Source organism: Tachypleus tridentatus, chromosome 13 (assembly GCF_004210375.1).
Source record: "Tachypleus tridentatus isolate NWPU-2018 chromosome 13, ASM421037v1, whole genome shotgun sequence".
Lineage (NCBI taxonomy): Eukaryota > Metazoa > Arthropoda > Merostomata > Xiphosura > Limulidae > Tachypleus > Tachypleus tridentatus.
This window is the reverse complement of record NC_134837.1, coordinates 63,834,564-63,848,454: the sequence shown is the minus strand read 5'-3', so window position 1 is coordinate 63,848,454 and position 13,891 is coordinate 63,834,564. Positions and strand designations below refer to the sequence as shown.

Genomic DNA, 13,891 nt, shown 5'->3' with positions numbered 1-13,891 from the left:
GTCTTCACATGTCATAGTGAGCTAGGTGCCCTAACCATAAAAAAAATCTTCATATCTCATAGTGCACTATATCCACTAATCATCAAGAAGTCTTAACATCTCACAAGCTAGGTACCCTAACCATCAGTAAGTCTTCAGATCTCATCATGCACTAGACCCACTAATTATCAGGTAATGTTCACATCTCGTAGTAATGTCAAACGTAAGACAAACTACTTAAACACTCGATACTACTTATTAGGGTAACATTACACTCAACTTTGACCTGTGGAGTTTGTTTTCTGTGTATGTTATAATAGAAACAAAAAAAAAGCATATGAGAAAACACAGACAAAAGCAATAAAGACTGCTACAGGAAACAGAAGCTATCAGCTCTAGACATACTGGAAAACCTTGCTGCATAAACATATCAATGACGTAGTAGGGGCACTACCCAGTAATGATTATATGAAACTATATCCTGACAGTTTTGTAACCATGATTCTTTTTGTTTTCTATGGAGACTGGGCAATAAGTTTAAGATAAAAATCTTTAAGAGTTAACTTTCAGATAGACTTTCTTGGAAACATATTTTTAGTCTCTTTAAATGATTCCACTTGTTTGTTTAAACTTCTATCAATCAACTAATATTTTCAGCTGTTAGAAGACTGGTTTATAAAAAAAACACTTACTCAACCTGAAATGAGACAGCCAATGTTATTAGAAATAGGATAATATACACTAAGTTAATATCTTATATTTAACGTGTTAAGTGGAAATGATCTTTCAAGAAGAGAGTCGATACCATTAAACATAAGTTAACATACAATAAGTTGATGTCTTGTAACTTACGTCTTAGGTGGAAGCAGTCCTGCTGGTACAGTGAGAATCTGCTCATTGACCAACATACTGGCTTCGAAACAGGACGTGTCAGTGGTCATCTGGTCAGTACAAGACCATAATAACTGGAGATCGCCAGCACCGTTACTTGGATCAAAAGACAGAGCGCCATCTAACTTGAACGATGTTTGATCTCCAACCACAAGGTACGAAGAGCTAACAACAGCTTGTAAATTCGATTTCTTAACACCTAAGGAGTGTGACAAAGCGTTCCATTGGCTCTTATCACTGCTTACAGACACTGAAAAACAAAAAAGGAAGCCATGAATCTCTTCTGTCTATCTCTGTTTTAGATTCTAAATTTATCTAGCTATGTCTAAATGCAGAACTTACCATTTACTGTAAGGTTATATGTACTTCCAAACCGGAGATAGCCTTTAGGAACAATGACGGTGTTTCCAGAAAATCCACTTAAGTCGACAATTTGGGGAGAAATACTCCAAATAAACTAAAAATAAATACAAAATAAAACAAACACTAAAAACATTAATATTCATAATTAAAAACAACAGTTACTGAGTCATTACTTTACAAGTCAAATTTCTTGCTGTAGATAAAAGAGGAGTAAATAAGTGGATAGTAAGATAAGAATTGCTAAAACAGAACAAAATTAATTTCACTAAAGTAAACTTATTTTTCTTTATAAAGATACAGTCCTAGTTTCCTATGTAGCTTAACGTTACTTAGATCTAGATTTGCATAAGTATTTGGGTTTTGTAGCCGAATTCCAAGTTTTATTACGAAACGATTGCATCGTCATTACACACCTGAATCTCACTAGAAAAGAAGAGTGGAATTATAATTGTAAAAAACGTACTTTTATTGTTAGAAAAGAAACTGTTGCGTATAGCTAAACTTGTCAGGCAATGTAAACTTAAAACAGTTAGACGACTAACAAACTGAATAACTTTTGGTGTGGTCTAGCAGTTAGAGACACTGGCCTGTTAATTCGAAGTTTGTAACGCATCGCCACAAATTGGTGCCGTGGACGCGTCACAAAAGTGAGGGTCAAACGTGACCCTTGCGATCAGAAAAAGCAGGCTTAAGGTCGCTGATGGTTTATTTAAACTGCTTCATTTTCTTTTGTCTATTTGTTCAAAATTATGGCTATACACTTAAACCTAACTGTAAATAAAAAATTCTAGAAGTAGCCCCATGAAAAAAGGAAGAAAAGAAGCCTATAAAAAATTATAACCAATCTCACAAGATCTAGAAAATTCAAAGTTCACTTTTTTTTTTTATAACCGGGCATAAAAACTGGCAAGGAAATAAATGTGTTGTTTACAATTAACAGTCAGTGTGTAGTTATCAGGCCCTCTTACTCATTTTCAAAGAATGTCATCATTTTCTTACTGGACCAACAAGAGAAACTGTGGACAGTGCTATCTCAAATATTCCTTCATGTTAACCTATGCCTAGCCCTTGTGGACACGTGAAGTAAATACATTGATCATATACAAAACTTTCTGTACGATAATCTAGAACAGAAGATAAATATCCAAATAAAACTCACAAAATCATTGTGTCTTCTTTTATTTATTTATTGGTTGTTCTAAGTAACTTTTGGAGACCTAAACTGACTCCATTATTGGTCACATAGCTAGATTAATATTTTATTAAAAGTCTAACTTGTTTATTTTAAAGTCCCGGTCAATTATATATCAAAGAATGACGTCAGCCTTAAATAGATGTATATTTTGAATAGATGTACACCTTCTACCCAACGCTATTCATATATTTCCTGATCATTCCACAAACTCTCAGTTTTGTACTTTCATTTTTGCGCTTAAGCCCACAATAAGTTAAAATGTCTGTTTAGTTTCCTAAGCTAATTCTTCACTGTGTGCTTTAAGAGTACATAAACCTACAAGCTTGTCTTCCCACGTCTCTCCCTCTTTACATATTTTTCGTATAAAAAACAAAAAACACGTTAACAAAAAAAAAAAGCAAAACCTTCACACTTAAATACTTTAGGGGAGAATAAATGATGGTACACACAAAAGATAAATAGATAAAAATTTATTAAAATTGTCAAGATCTTGGAGTTTACTAAAGGCATCTATAGAAAATGTTTTGATAAAGGTTGTATAAACAGAATCAGTGTTCGCCTTTATGAAAAAACACTTTTACCTTTACATTTTAACACATATTAACGTGATAGTTTCAAAGTTGTATGATCGTGTTAAGTGTGTCAACTGATGGGTCAAAGTGTACATGTCATGACCTTATAAAGAGTTAGATTGCAACTTTAATTAAATAATAAACTGTTTAAGTTTTAAGTTCTTAAATTCAAAAAGAGAATTTTAAAGTCAGTTCTTACTTATATGGTGACTTTGCACTTCCAACTGCCCATTGTAGATATTCTTTCTACCCTTATATGATTCATAATTATAAAAGTAATTACAAGCACATACTATAGATACTGACAAACCAGAACCTAAATTCAGAACCTTTAATATCTTTGTTTTACTGAAGATTAAAAATAAAAATTCCAAACTCACATGATATATGCCTACCTCTCTCATATCATTGTATCTTTCGAAAAATGTCATTCATTTTCTCCAATATTGCTATTGGACCAATAAAAATAAAAGCTTTTTCTTTAGAAGATTCTTTATATAGGTTATTTCATTTTGCAGTTCATAAGTAGATATTTAGCCTCAGCTGTATTGTTTGTTGTTCAGTGATCAGTTGCAAACGGTTTATTTTTAACTTATTTATAGTTTATTTAGAAATCTAGTTACTTTACAGTAGCTTTATGACATTTTATTCCAGTCCTTAACATATTTTTCGTGTTATAAAATATGTATTTGAAATAAACAACTGTTTCGTAGAAGGCTAACATCGTCACAAAAAGTAGGTTTAAAATGCCTCAATCTTGATTGCAAAAGACCGTACTAAAATGTGAAAGTAAGAAAATTATTACGTTATGTAATAAAATTCAAATGTAAAAAAATTAAGTACGACATTTCTCTGGAGACTCAACATTCTACATGGAGGCAACCACGAATACGTAGTGTGGCGTAATTATAACAGAATTGTTCTTTTATATTAAGCTGACCTGATCCAAGAAACTATTTTTGAAGACTTGAAACGGTCAAATTACAACAGTAAACCAACAAAACTAAATAAAACCAGATGTGAAAATGCTACTACTGTAGATTGCAAAAATAGATAAATATAATGGTCTGTTAAAATCTGCAAAAAAATTCTACAAAAAGATAGAATAAAGGTATTTTTAATCTCAATTTGTGTTTCTCAACTTTTCATTTTACCATGTTTAAAAGAGTTCGTAAGTGTTGGTGTCAGGATAGAGGTAGTAACAGAAAATAATATCTTACTGAAACAAAGATTTTGATATTCGTTTAGGATGTTCTATAGGTTATTCAAATTAAAACTAAATGTAAAACTGTAAAATGAAAAGTAGATTTTTTTATTCTTAGCATGAAAATCACCTTTCACTCAGACCGCCTCAGCAACAGCTGCGTGAATTTCGAGCCATATCTTTAGTGAAAATACTATTTTAAAAAAATCTTACTTTATGAGTGCAACAGACTTGTGATGTTTACCATACGTTTATCAAATTTTTTGAAACCATACTTAGTAAATTCGGAATTTAGCTAAGATTACTATGTTTCGTTTCACAGAAAGGGAGTCAGTACATTAGATCCACCTGGTTCAACTAAACTTTTAACAGTGTATATTGCTCTTAAGACACGCTATATGATTGTAATAATACTAACAGATAAGGTGGTTAGTAGTCAAGCTGTTTAAAAGAGGAAATAGGCACTGTGTATATTCTTTAGTTGAACATTCCTTTCTACACGGGTTAAACCAATAGTGTTTACGCTGCAGCTCGGGTGTACTCTATTTTTCTTTATTATTATCTTCATTAACAGTATATTTTAATATATTTAACATATCTATCTTATTATGTTTAACATTTTGACTATAAAGATAATTTTCCTATTGGTATCTTAATACATGATTTTAGGACTACTTTAACCAAACATTGTGAAATACTATTGGGATTATGGTCGAAAATATCGCTAAACGTTCGAGCACTAAAACGATGAAACACTGCATTCTAAAAACAGCAAGTTAATTAGATAAACTCGTTACTGAATTGACGTCTAATTATGACCTATACAGATAGCATACTTGGATTAATAGTTAATATTAATTACCTATAACACATAACGGCACGAGATACTCAGAATCAAAATTTCATTTAATATCTACTTTTAAAATATAATGCAGAAAGTTTGGTGTGGTTTGAATTTCTCTCAAAGCTACTCGAGGGCTATCTCCGCTAGCCGTCCCTAATTTAGAAATGATAGACTAGATAAAAGGAAACTGTTCAACAACAACCACCGCCAACTCTTGGGCTACTCTTTTTCAACGAATAGAGGCATCGACCGCACATCAAAACGCTCCCACGGCTGAAAGGGCGAATGTGTTCGGTGATCAGGATTCGAAACCGCGATTGTAGTCGAGCGCCCTAACCACCAGGCCGTTTCAGATGTTAAACGGGCATAACGAAACGTTAAAATACAACAAGGAATATCTTGGTCTATTTAGGCCGTCCTATTAAGCTAAACACTAAAAATATATCAAAGCCAATTCATGTCGTTCAAATCTTTATCAAGGTTTCCCTTGAACACCTTTACATTAACTACATCAATCATATCTAAAAGCAACCCACTCCAAAAGTCAACCACCCTATTAGGAAAATAAACTGTCTTAGCTGAAGATGATTCCAACCCTGCCAAAGTATATATTTATATCTCCTAGTCAAATATGTCTACGGTTTTGGTATATATATCCTTGAATTTCAACTTCGGATTGAAGATAAGAGAGGATTGACTGTTACTATTATAATACACAACAATTAACAACTGAAAGTAATTCATAAAATCATATCTCAGAAGTACCCCTCTTAAACCTCCAGTTCAGTACACTAATCACTGAGGCCTTAATGAAAAATAGAGTTTGGGAGAACATACAGCAGAAAACGATCCCGTGGTTTTCAAAAAAACCAAAACAAAACAGAAGTACTTTAACACTAGCTTACTTGTAAACCTGATGTTGTTAAGTCGAAATCTCCACAAACGTCAACAATAGCAGTGAATGTGACGTCACGCTGAGTTTCGACAACTCGAGGGCCCTGTACAGTGAGGGCTAATGGTTTAGTTGTACGTCTAAGAAGGTGAACAGATGGTAAAAAGTTGCGAATCCCAAATCTGTTTTCAGCAGAAACAACCAATACGTAGTCTATGTCTTCCTTCAACTGGAGTTGTTAGTAAATAAACATAAGCATCAGTTCACTCGTTCATTTAAACAACAACAAATACGAAGTTAATAAAGTTATATTAAACATATTTCATTGGTTATTAAAAGTAAATAGTTAAAACAACAAAACCTTAATTTTTAAACTATTAGAACACTATTTTTAAGATGCAGTATTTCATATCTAATAAACTATTAGAACCCTATTTTTAATATTGTAGTATTTTATATCTAACAAACTATTAGAACTCTACTTTGTATATGCTAGTATTTAGAAGAATTCGAATTAATTATATTGTAAATTATAATTTTAAGAATCAAAATCACGTTGATGTGATTAGAAAAATCATTCTGTTATAAAGAAAAATTAAAATTTACAATTCGCTTTCACATCTTTTACACAAATAACATTTAGTTTCAGTAGGTTGAACAGTTATTTTCTAGGTAATAATTATCTTACCAGACTACTCGAAAACGACAAAGGTTTTGAAATTCCGATGTTACTTTTTCCAGAAATTAATGTTTGTAGTTGATGAAGACCGTTGTAAATGGTTGACACTTTGATGGAAGACAAACAGAAATTACAGTTGAAAAAATAGTTTAATTTTTCAAACGATCAATACCTAATGTTTTAATATTTTAATTTTGTTTATTCCCCCCTCTGGCGAGAGCTATTGTAACTGACTTACCTTAATTCTGTCTGGAATTCTTTTCGATGAGATGATAGTAAATAATTTTACTACTAATAATAAATAACCAGATTAATCTAATAAAAGTAATTACAAAAGGAATGATTTCGAGTCTTAACATTTAATCTCTATTTATAATGTAGAACAAAATCACTGTATTATACAGAACATATAAACTTGAGCAATCACATTTAGCTCTTCTAATTTCAAATTCTAATTTTATATCTGTTGTTGCTCTTTATTTCTTATGTGATACTGACGAATGGAGGTGAAGATTGGAAAATGGTGTATCCCCACCGCAATGTGGGTCCTACTTCCACAATCACCTCCAAAACCTAGGGTACATTTTATAATCCCACACTATAGTTTGTACCCTGTGATCTTTTCAGTTAATGCAGCGTTTTTTGTTTAATTTATTTTTGTTTCGGCTTGTTTTTAAGTTATAACAAACTAATATAATTAGTGAGAGATTTGGATTTGTTGTTTATAACGCAGTCCTTTCTTGTGATTTTACTTATTTTACTATTTCACGTCATTAAAATGTAATTATTTTTACTCTACATGTATATCAGCTTCCACTATTGCTGCAACATTTAGTAACAATATTTTTCTAGCTCAATAAAACTGTAGACGACATATATGGAACAACAGCACAGTTTCCAATATACTTCGATTTCACTTTTATAATTGACATATTTTAGATTTGATTAAAACTGTTTTTAAACATTACCGGATACATCAGTCGGATATATGCTCTGGAAATAATCCATTTCAAAGCCGGCATCCGCTGTGACTTCAACCACTGTGACGTTGATGGCTCCTCTGCAAACCTCTCTCGGACCGGACAGTTCGAAGTATGGGTTAGCCTGTCAAAGTGCAACATATTATAGCATAAATTTTGTTATACCTTCTATGTCAAAACAAGTCACGAGTTTAACATTGCGTAGCGCATTTTGTACCAAAAAATCACGTTTAACAATGTGTTACGCATTCTGTGTCAAGAGATCATGAGTTTAACATCAGGTAACGCATTTGTTTCAAGAAATCACCAGTTGAAGTAAAGCATTTTGTGCCAATAATTTATGTTACGAAGCACATTTCGTACAAAAAATCGCAAGTTTAACTTTACGTAACGCATTGTGTACCAATAAATCATATTTAACATGTTATGCATTATGTGCCAAAAAATGAGTTTTAAAATGAGTAACCTATTCTGCGTTTACTGATTTAACTTTACGCAACACATTCTATGTCAAGAAATCATTAGTTTATCATTATGTAACACATTTTGTGGAAATAAATCACATGTTGAACATTATCTAACTTTTTTTTTTTTTGCCAATAAATTACTAATGTTACAAAATCTAGCATATTTTGTGTCAAAACTAAGTTATTTTAACATACTCTAACACATTTGGTGTGAATAAGTTACGAGTATAGATAATATAAAGCATTACTTACAGGGCTGATTGCCTCTTCCACTGTAACCATTCCAATAACTTCTAACCCTAACTCAGGAGGAACGTCTCGGTTGTAGAGTCCGTTACCAGGCAGAAAGGTTAATACATCATACGGTATTAGCTCAGGTTCTCTTCCAAGCTGAATTGTCAGGGTGTTTGCAATACTGATACACGTGGGATCTGTGTGTAAAGTGCAGGAAACAGAATATTTGGAAATATTGTTATTTTTCTTGACATAGTTTGGAATATCTAGTTTAATATCTTATAAGTATCTCGAAACTTCTGAAGGATATGAAAACCATGTTAAACACCGTTCGAAGCAACGGCAATCTCAGATAAGACATTCGAGGGCCCGGCACGTCCAGGTGGTTAGGGTGCTTGAGTCGCATTCTGACGGGTGCGATTCCACGTCCCTTCAAACATGCTCGTCCTTTCAGCTGCGGGGGCGTTATAAGTCATGGTCAATCCCACTATTTATTGGTAAAAGAGTAGCCCAAGAGTTGGCAGTGGGCGATGATGACTAGCTGCCTACACTGCCAAATTAGGGACGAGTAGCACAAATAGCCCTTGAGTAGTATGGTGGGAAGAAATAAGCATTGTTGGATTATGGACTTGAACGTTTCAAGAACTGTTCCGTTAGTTTCCACGCATTATAGAAGACAAATTTCTACTTTTACATGTTAGTGTAACTAATCCTACTTTGAAATTAATTGGTGATAACATTAACCATACATTCCTTGAGGAAGACGGAATTGTCCAAGTGGAAAAACCTGTAAATTCGCTGGATTTCCATCGGATGGTGCACGTATGGAATGTGCTGTGGTGATGTATTGCATTCCGCCAAGTGCCTCGAAACGCTGTAAAGATCTAAAACCAAGTGTCTGTTCACAAGCATGTGAGCAATGATCAATCATTTACATTTTAAACTACATGTCATCACCTGACTAATTTACATAAAAATAAACTGTACATGTGCGAGAGTAAGAGTATCTAATATCAGTGATTATAACCTTTTCATGACAAAATTATTAGTAACTAGCTACTAGTTGGAGTACTGTCTCCTAGACAAAAGTTATGTAAATTCACGATTAATGAAAAGTTATCTTAGGACATGAAAAATTGCCTTCCTTACACGTAATTGTAAAAACTACTATAAAAAATGCAAAACACAAAATGTAAACCACAACTTTATGTGTATTCCCCCACTGACCTAATGGGCCTCCACAATAATTTTAATGAAGAGCCTGCAAAGTAGTTACATGGACATACATCATTGACTGTGACAGTTGTTTTCCAAACAACAGAAATAATTACAAGTAGAAACTTGGACTAGTAACATCGAGGACAGAGCGAATATGTTATTGTCTTTTCATAAGAAAAGCACAATAGCATTTCTGATTTAACAGTAACGGAATTGTTAAATTACAATAAAACATTTCTTACTCTCTCCCAACAAGTCCAGACTTGACTGGTTGAACAGGCCACTGCAGTTGACCAATCCTTCTGGACGAACACTGTCGGAAAGTTTTATAAGAATTCTGTCAAGGCTATCGGAAAACTGAGCTGTGATTGGTTGAGGAGGTTCTGGTGGTTGTATGGTTGTTAACTAGGAAAATACACACAACAATTAAAACCAGCTTTCATAAAAAAAATAAAAAAATTAAAGAGCTTCTAGATTAAATCTTGTTGATTGGCGAGTTTAACGGAACTGTTCTAGACGTTTCTATTTAGATTAATACAGTTGCAACTAAGATATATGAATTATTTATTCAAATTTTATCTGGAAAGGCGACAAAAAAAACCCATTAAACTACGTAAAATGTTTGTGTGTGCTTGACACATTTAACATTTACCAATTCGGTAGTTTCTTCCCTTGGAAAAGAAGTTGTTGAAATCTCAACCAATCTCTCAAATTCCTGTGGCATAGTTGTAGTCGTCGTGGCAGCTGGAGAGGTGTTAATGTAGTTATACATAATGTAGTCTACATCCAGTACATTTCCATCTTCATCATACAGCGTTACTGCTCCTTCTTTGTGCTGTTTGATTAAGCTGTCCACAGTATCCTGTAACTCCTGTTGCGCAGTCTCAGAAGGATTTTCCTCGCTCCACAAGGAAAAGGAATATTTGATTCCTCCTTCACCTACACGAGATATTTTTTTAGTCATCTCCGACCTTGTAATAAATTATACTAATAAGGCCTACATTAAACAGTGACATCATAGGTTTTTTTAATTGTCTTTCTTTCACACTCTAAACCTATAATTATAAGAAATACCAAACAGTCTGCTACTCTAAAAAATCTAGTGTTGTTGGTTTTCCGATTTAACCTTATCTAGGGTTATTGATGAAGGGTAGAATTTTCCGAAATCTACATAAAACTTAATGACAAATGACGATTCAAATAATATTAGGCTTCAAGTTTATAAGCGATATCTTAAATATCCATGATGTCAGAAAACAGATTCGTATTTGGTATCACTGATTTATCTCCTTGTGTATGTTTGTTTCTATCTGAGTGTATTCATTACATTTCAATACGGAGGCACAATACGTATGTACTGTACGGAGTCGTTGAATAACATTTAATAGTTTTGAAAGTGAAGCCTTTCGTTTTCACACCAACTTTGATTTTCATAAATAATTAGATATTTCAATACCGTATAAAAACTTATCGTAAGTCAACCTTTTCTTTTCTTATTTTGTCCATGCAGTAAACTAACTGCAGAATGACCACACAAACCCACATGTACGATCTTTGTTTCTTTTCCTAAATCATATTTATTAGTTATGAAATTCGAACACGTTTTCCTATGAGATAGGCATAGAAAAAAGGTGATACACAAATTATGATATTAAACTTAAAATAGTTTGCTATCATGTAGAATATAGTACCTTCCAAATTGCCCAGCATGGCCAGGTGGTTAAGGCACTCGACTCTTAATCCGAGGGTCGTTGATTCGAATCCCCGTCACACCAAACATACTCGCCCTTTCAACCGTGGGAGCATTATAATGTTACGGTTAATCCCACTATTCGTTGGTAAAATAGTAATCCAAGAGTTGGCGGTGGGTGGTGATGACTAGCTGCCTTCTCTCTAGTCTTACACTACTAAATTAGAGACAGCTAGCGCAGATAGCCCTCGTGTAACTTCACACGAAATTCAAACCAAACCTTTCAAATTTATTTATTTTCACCAAACTATTTGAATAATCTCTTTATTTAAAAATTGGTAAGGAATACGAAGCATGAAGTCCATCTAGAACTAAACGATACAGCTTAATCTGAGATACACTTTAATTAAAACCTTACCTGGCCAGACAACTGTGTCTTGTATTCTTCTGGTTGACGTTCCAAGAAGTGTGGCCAGTTGTTTGGATATATTGTCAATAAAAGCAGTTTCTCTTCCTTCCACAAGAGTATTATAGCTGTGGTTCAGTTTTATAAGAATAGGAAGGATCAGTTTGAAAGGAACTATGGTGGTAGTGGACTCAAATGACATTGTTGGTACTTCTGTAGCGGTTGACTCAGCCTCTGTTGATGGTATGCTTGTTGTTCTGATATCCCCTAAAATGGCTCTAAGATAAAAAAAACAAATAGATTAATCTCTGAGAAAAACTCTAATACAAATCAAAATTCCAAAAGATGTGTTTATTGTTTGTCTGTACATTACCGGCACATTTCATAGTTTGTAATGTGGCGATTAAAAGTTATTGTTAGTGTTTCAAGAAAGAAAAAATCTTCATTATATGCTGTGAAGTGTTAAGCATTTAATAAAACTAAAATGCAACATTTTTTTACGAAACTACATTAATAAAAAAGTGGCATAATAACAGCATGAGACAAACCAATTAGAAAACTGCCTCATGTAATAAGACAAGACCAACGTAAGACAAACCAGATAGTGGGTCATCTGATGTAAGATAAAAACTGCTGAGATAAACCAATTAGGAAACTGCCTCATGTAATAAGATAAGAGCAACGTAAGACAAACCAGATAGGGACTCATCTGATGTAATAAGATAAGAACTGCTGAGATAAACCAATTAGGGAGACATTGGATGTAATGAGATAAGAACAGTAAAAGACATTAAGGTGTAGTGACACGAAAGCAGTGTCAGATACAACAAAATATGGTGGCAATTAGTTTAATGATATAAAAAAATCCTCAAATAAACCAGATAACTCCATTTGTTTAAGAACCGAGTGTGGTCTAGCGGCAAACATCCTCGTATTCTGAAACCAAAGACTTGTAATTTGTGACCAGTTGCTAAAAAAATGTACTCAGTATTTTGTGGCTGTGGGTGCACCATAAAAATAATAGTCAAATCGTACTATTGGGTTAGATAAGGATAATCCATGAGTTAAAATGGGTGTTTATGATCAGCTACCTTTTCTATAGTCTACCAGTGAAAATTTAAGAGGGACTATACCCCTCTTGTGTAGCTGTGCACCCAAAATTCTGGAAAAAAAAACAAATATTTGTCGAAATGTGGAAGGAAATTTATCGTAAAAAATTAATTCAAATAAATCTGATAAATAATTAATTGTACTTTACTGAAAGGTATTGTATCCACATTTTCACATTCGTATCCCACCAGGCGTATATTATGCTGCCATTTTTCAATCATCTGACATTACAATGTCGTCACAGATATGTTTATAAATGTTGATATATAACTTTCTTTTATGAAGAGAAACAATGAAATACAACATGGTAGTTAAACGACACGCTGCTAAAGGACATGTTTTTAAAAAAGGGATCTTTAACGTTATTCATAGAAGTGGATAAACTCGCAAATCAGAGGTTATGACAACAATATTCTCCGAAACCACAAACCCCTTAATCAGTCTTAAGTAACGTACCTCTCTGAGAGATTCCACTCCAACCCCCTTCCAATCATGTTATTTTAACGAAAAGAGGCTCATCCTTGTATCATTAACATCATAATAAACAAGATTTAAAATTTAAAAAAGATTCGTCAACTTCCATCATGTTGCTAAATCAATAGTTTTATTAGAAAAAATCGCTAATCAAACTCGAACAGAAGCATTTTCATTAACCATATAAAAGTCAGTAACCGTGATGCACCTCAAGCTTGTTTTTTTTTTTTAACTTGGCTCTGTTTAAGCATGGTCTTAGAAACCAACGTTCACCTCCAGCAAAAGGACTATGGAAAATTTGTCAAAATGTGTGGTCTAAGATATAGAATTACACACGGATGTTAAAAATTTTTTTCTCTTGCGAACTTTCAACCCTCTTACCAGATCCATCATCGGACAACAATGCCCTTAACAATAGAAATTTGTTTATCTGCGGAACATTGCTTTAAAACACGTCTATGCAACAATCGCAACAATAACTGACATGAGATATTAAATTTATTAACCATATAGAAACTGTGATGAATATAAACTTGTCAGTCCAATATTTTAGTTTTAACATAATCTTAATAATCAAAAACCTCGGTCTCTGTGAAGTAAAGCATAATAAGTGGTCTAAGGCTGAGCTCGCTACCCATCACAAAAACTTGTTACAATAGAAGTCTGTATCCTGAACTTTACCTTATGAGAATG

At 33.3% G+C, this 13,891-nt stretch overlaps 1 protein-coding gene across 1 annotated transcript in view; it reads right to left on the bottom strand.

Annotated features, from left to right (window-relative positions):
- The window catches only part of LOC143236161 (uncharacterized), a 77,296-nt gene that overhangs the window by 34,580 nt on the left and 28,825 nt on the right, over positions 1-13,891 (bottom strand). The window contains exons 19-27 of the mRNA XM_076474445.1: positions 11,627-11,892; positions 10,171-10,457; positions 9,761-9,923; positions 8,319-8,497; positions 7,588-7,723; positions 6,629-6,726; positions 5,954-6,169; positions 1,213-1,327; positions 832-1,120 (exon numbers count right to left, since the gene is read on the bottom strand). Of these exons, the coding sequence (XP_076330560.1) occupies positions 832-1,120; positions 1,213-1,327; positions 5,954-6,169; positions 6,629-6,726; positions 7,588-7,723; positions 8,319-8,497; positions 9,761-9,923; positions 10,171-10,457; positions 11,627-11,892 (1,749 nt within the window). The remainder of the gene's footprint in view (positions 1-831; positions 1,121-1,212; positions 1,328-5,953; positions 6,170-6,628; positions 6,727-7,587; positions 7,724-8,318; positions 8,498-9,760; positions 9,924-10,170; positions 10,458-11,626; positions 11,893-13,891) is intronic.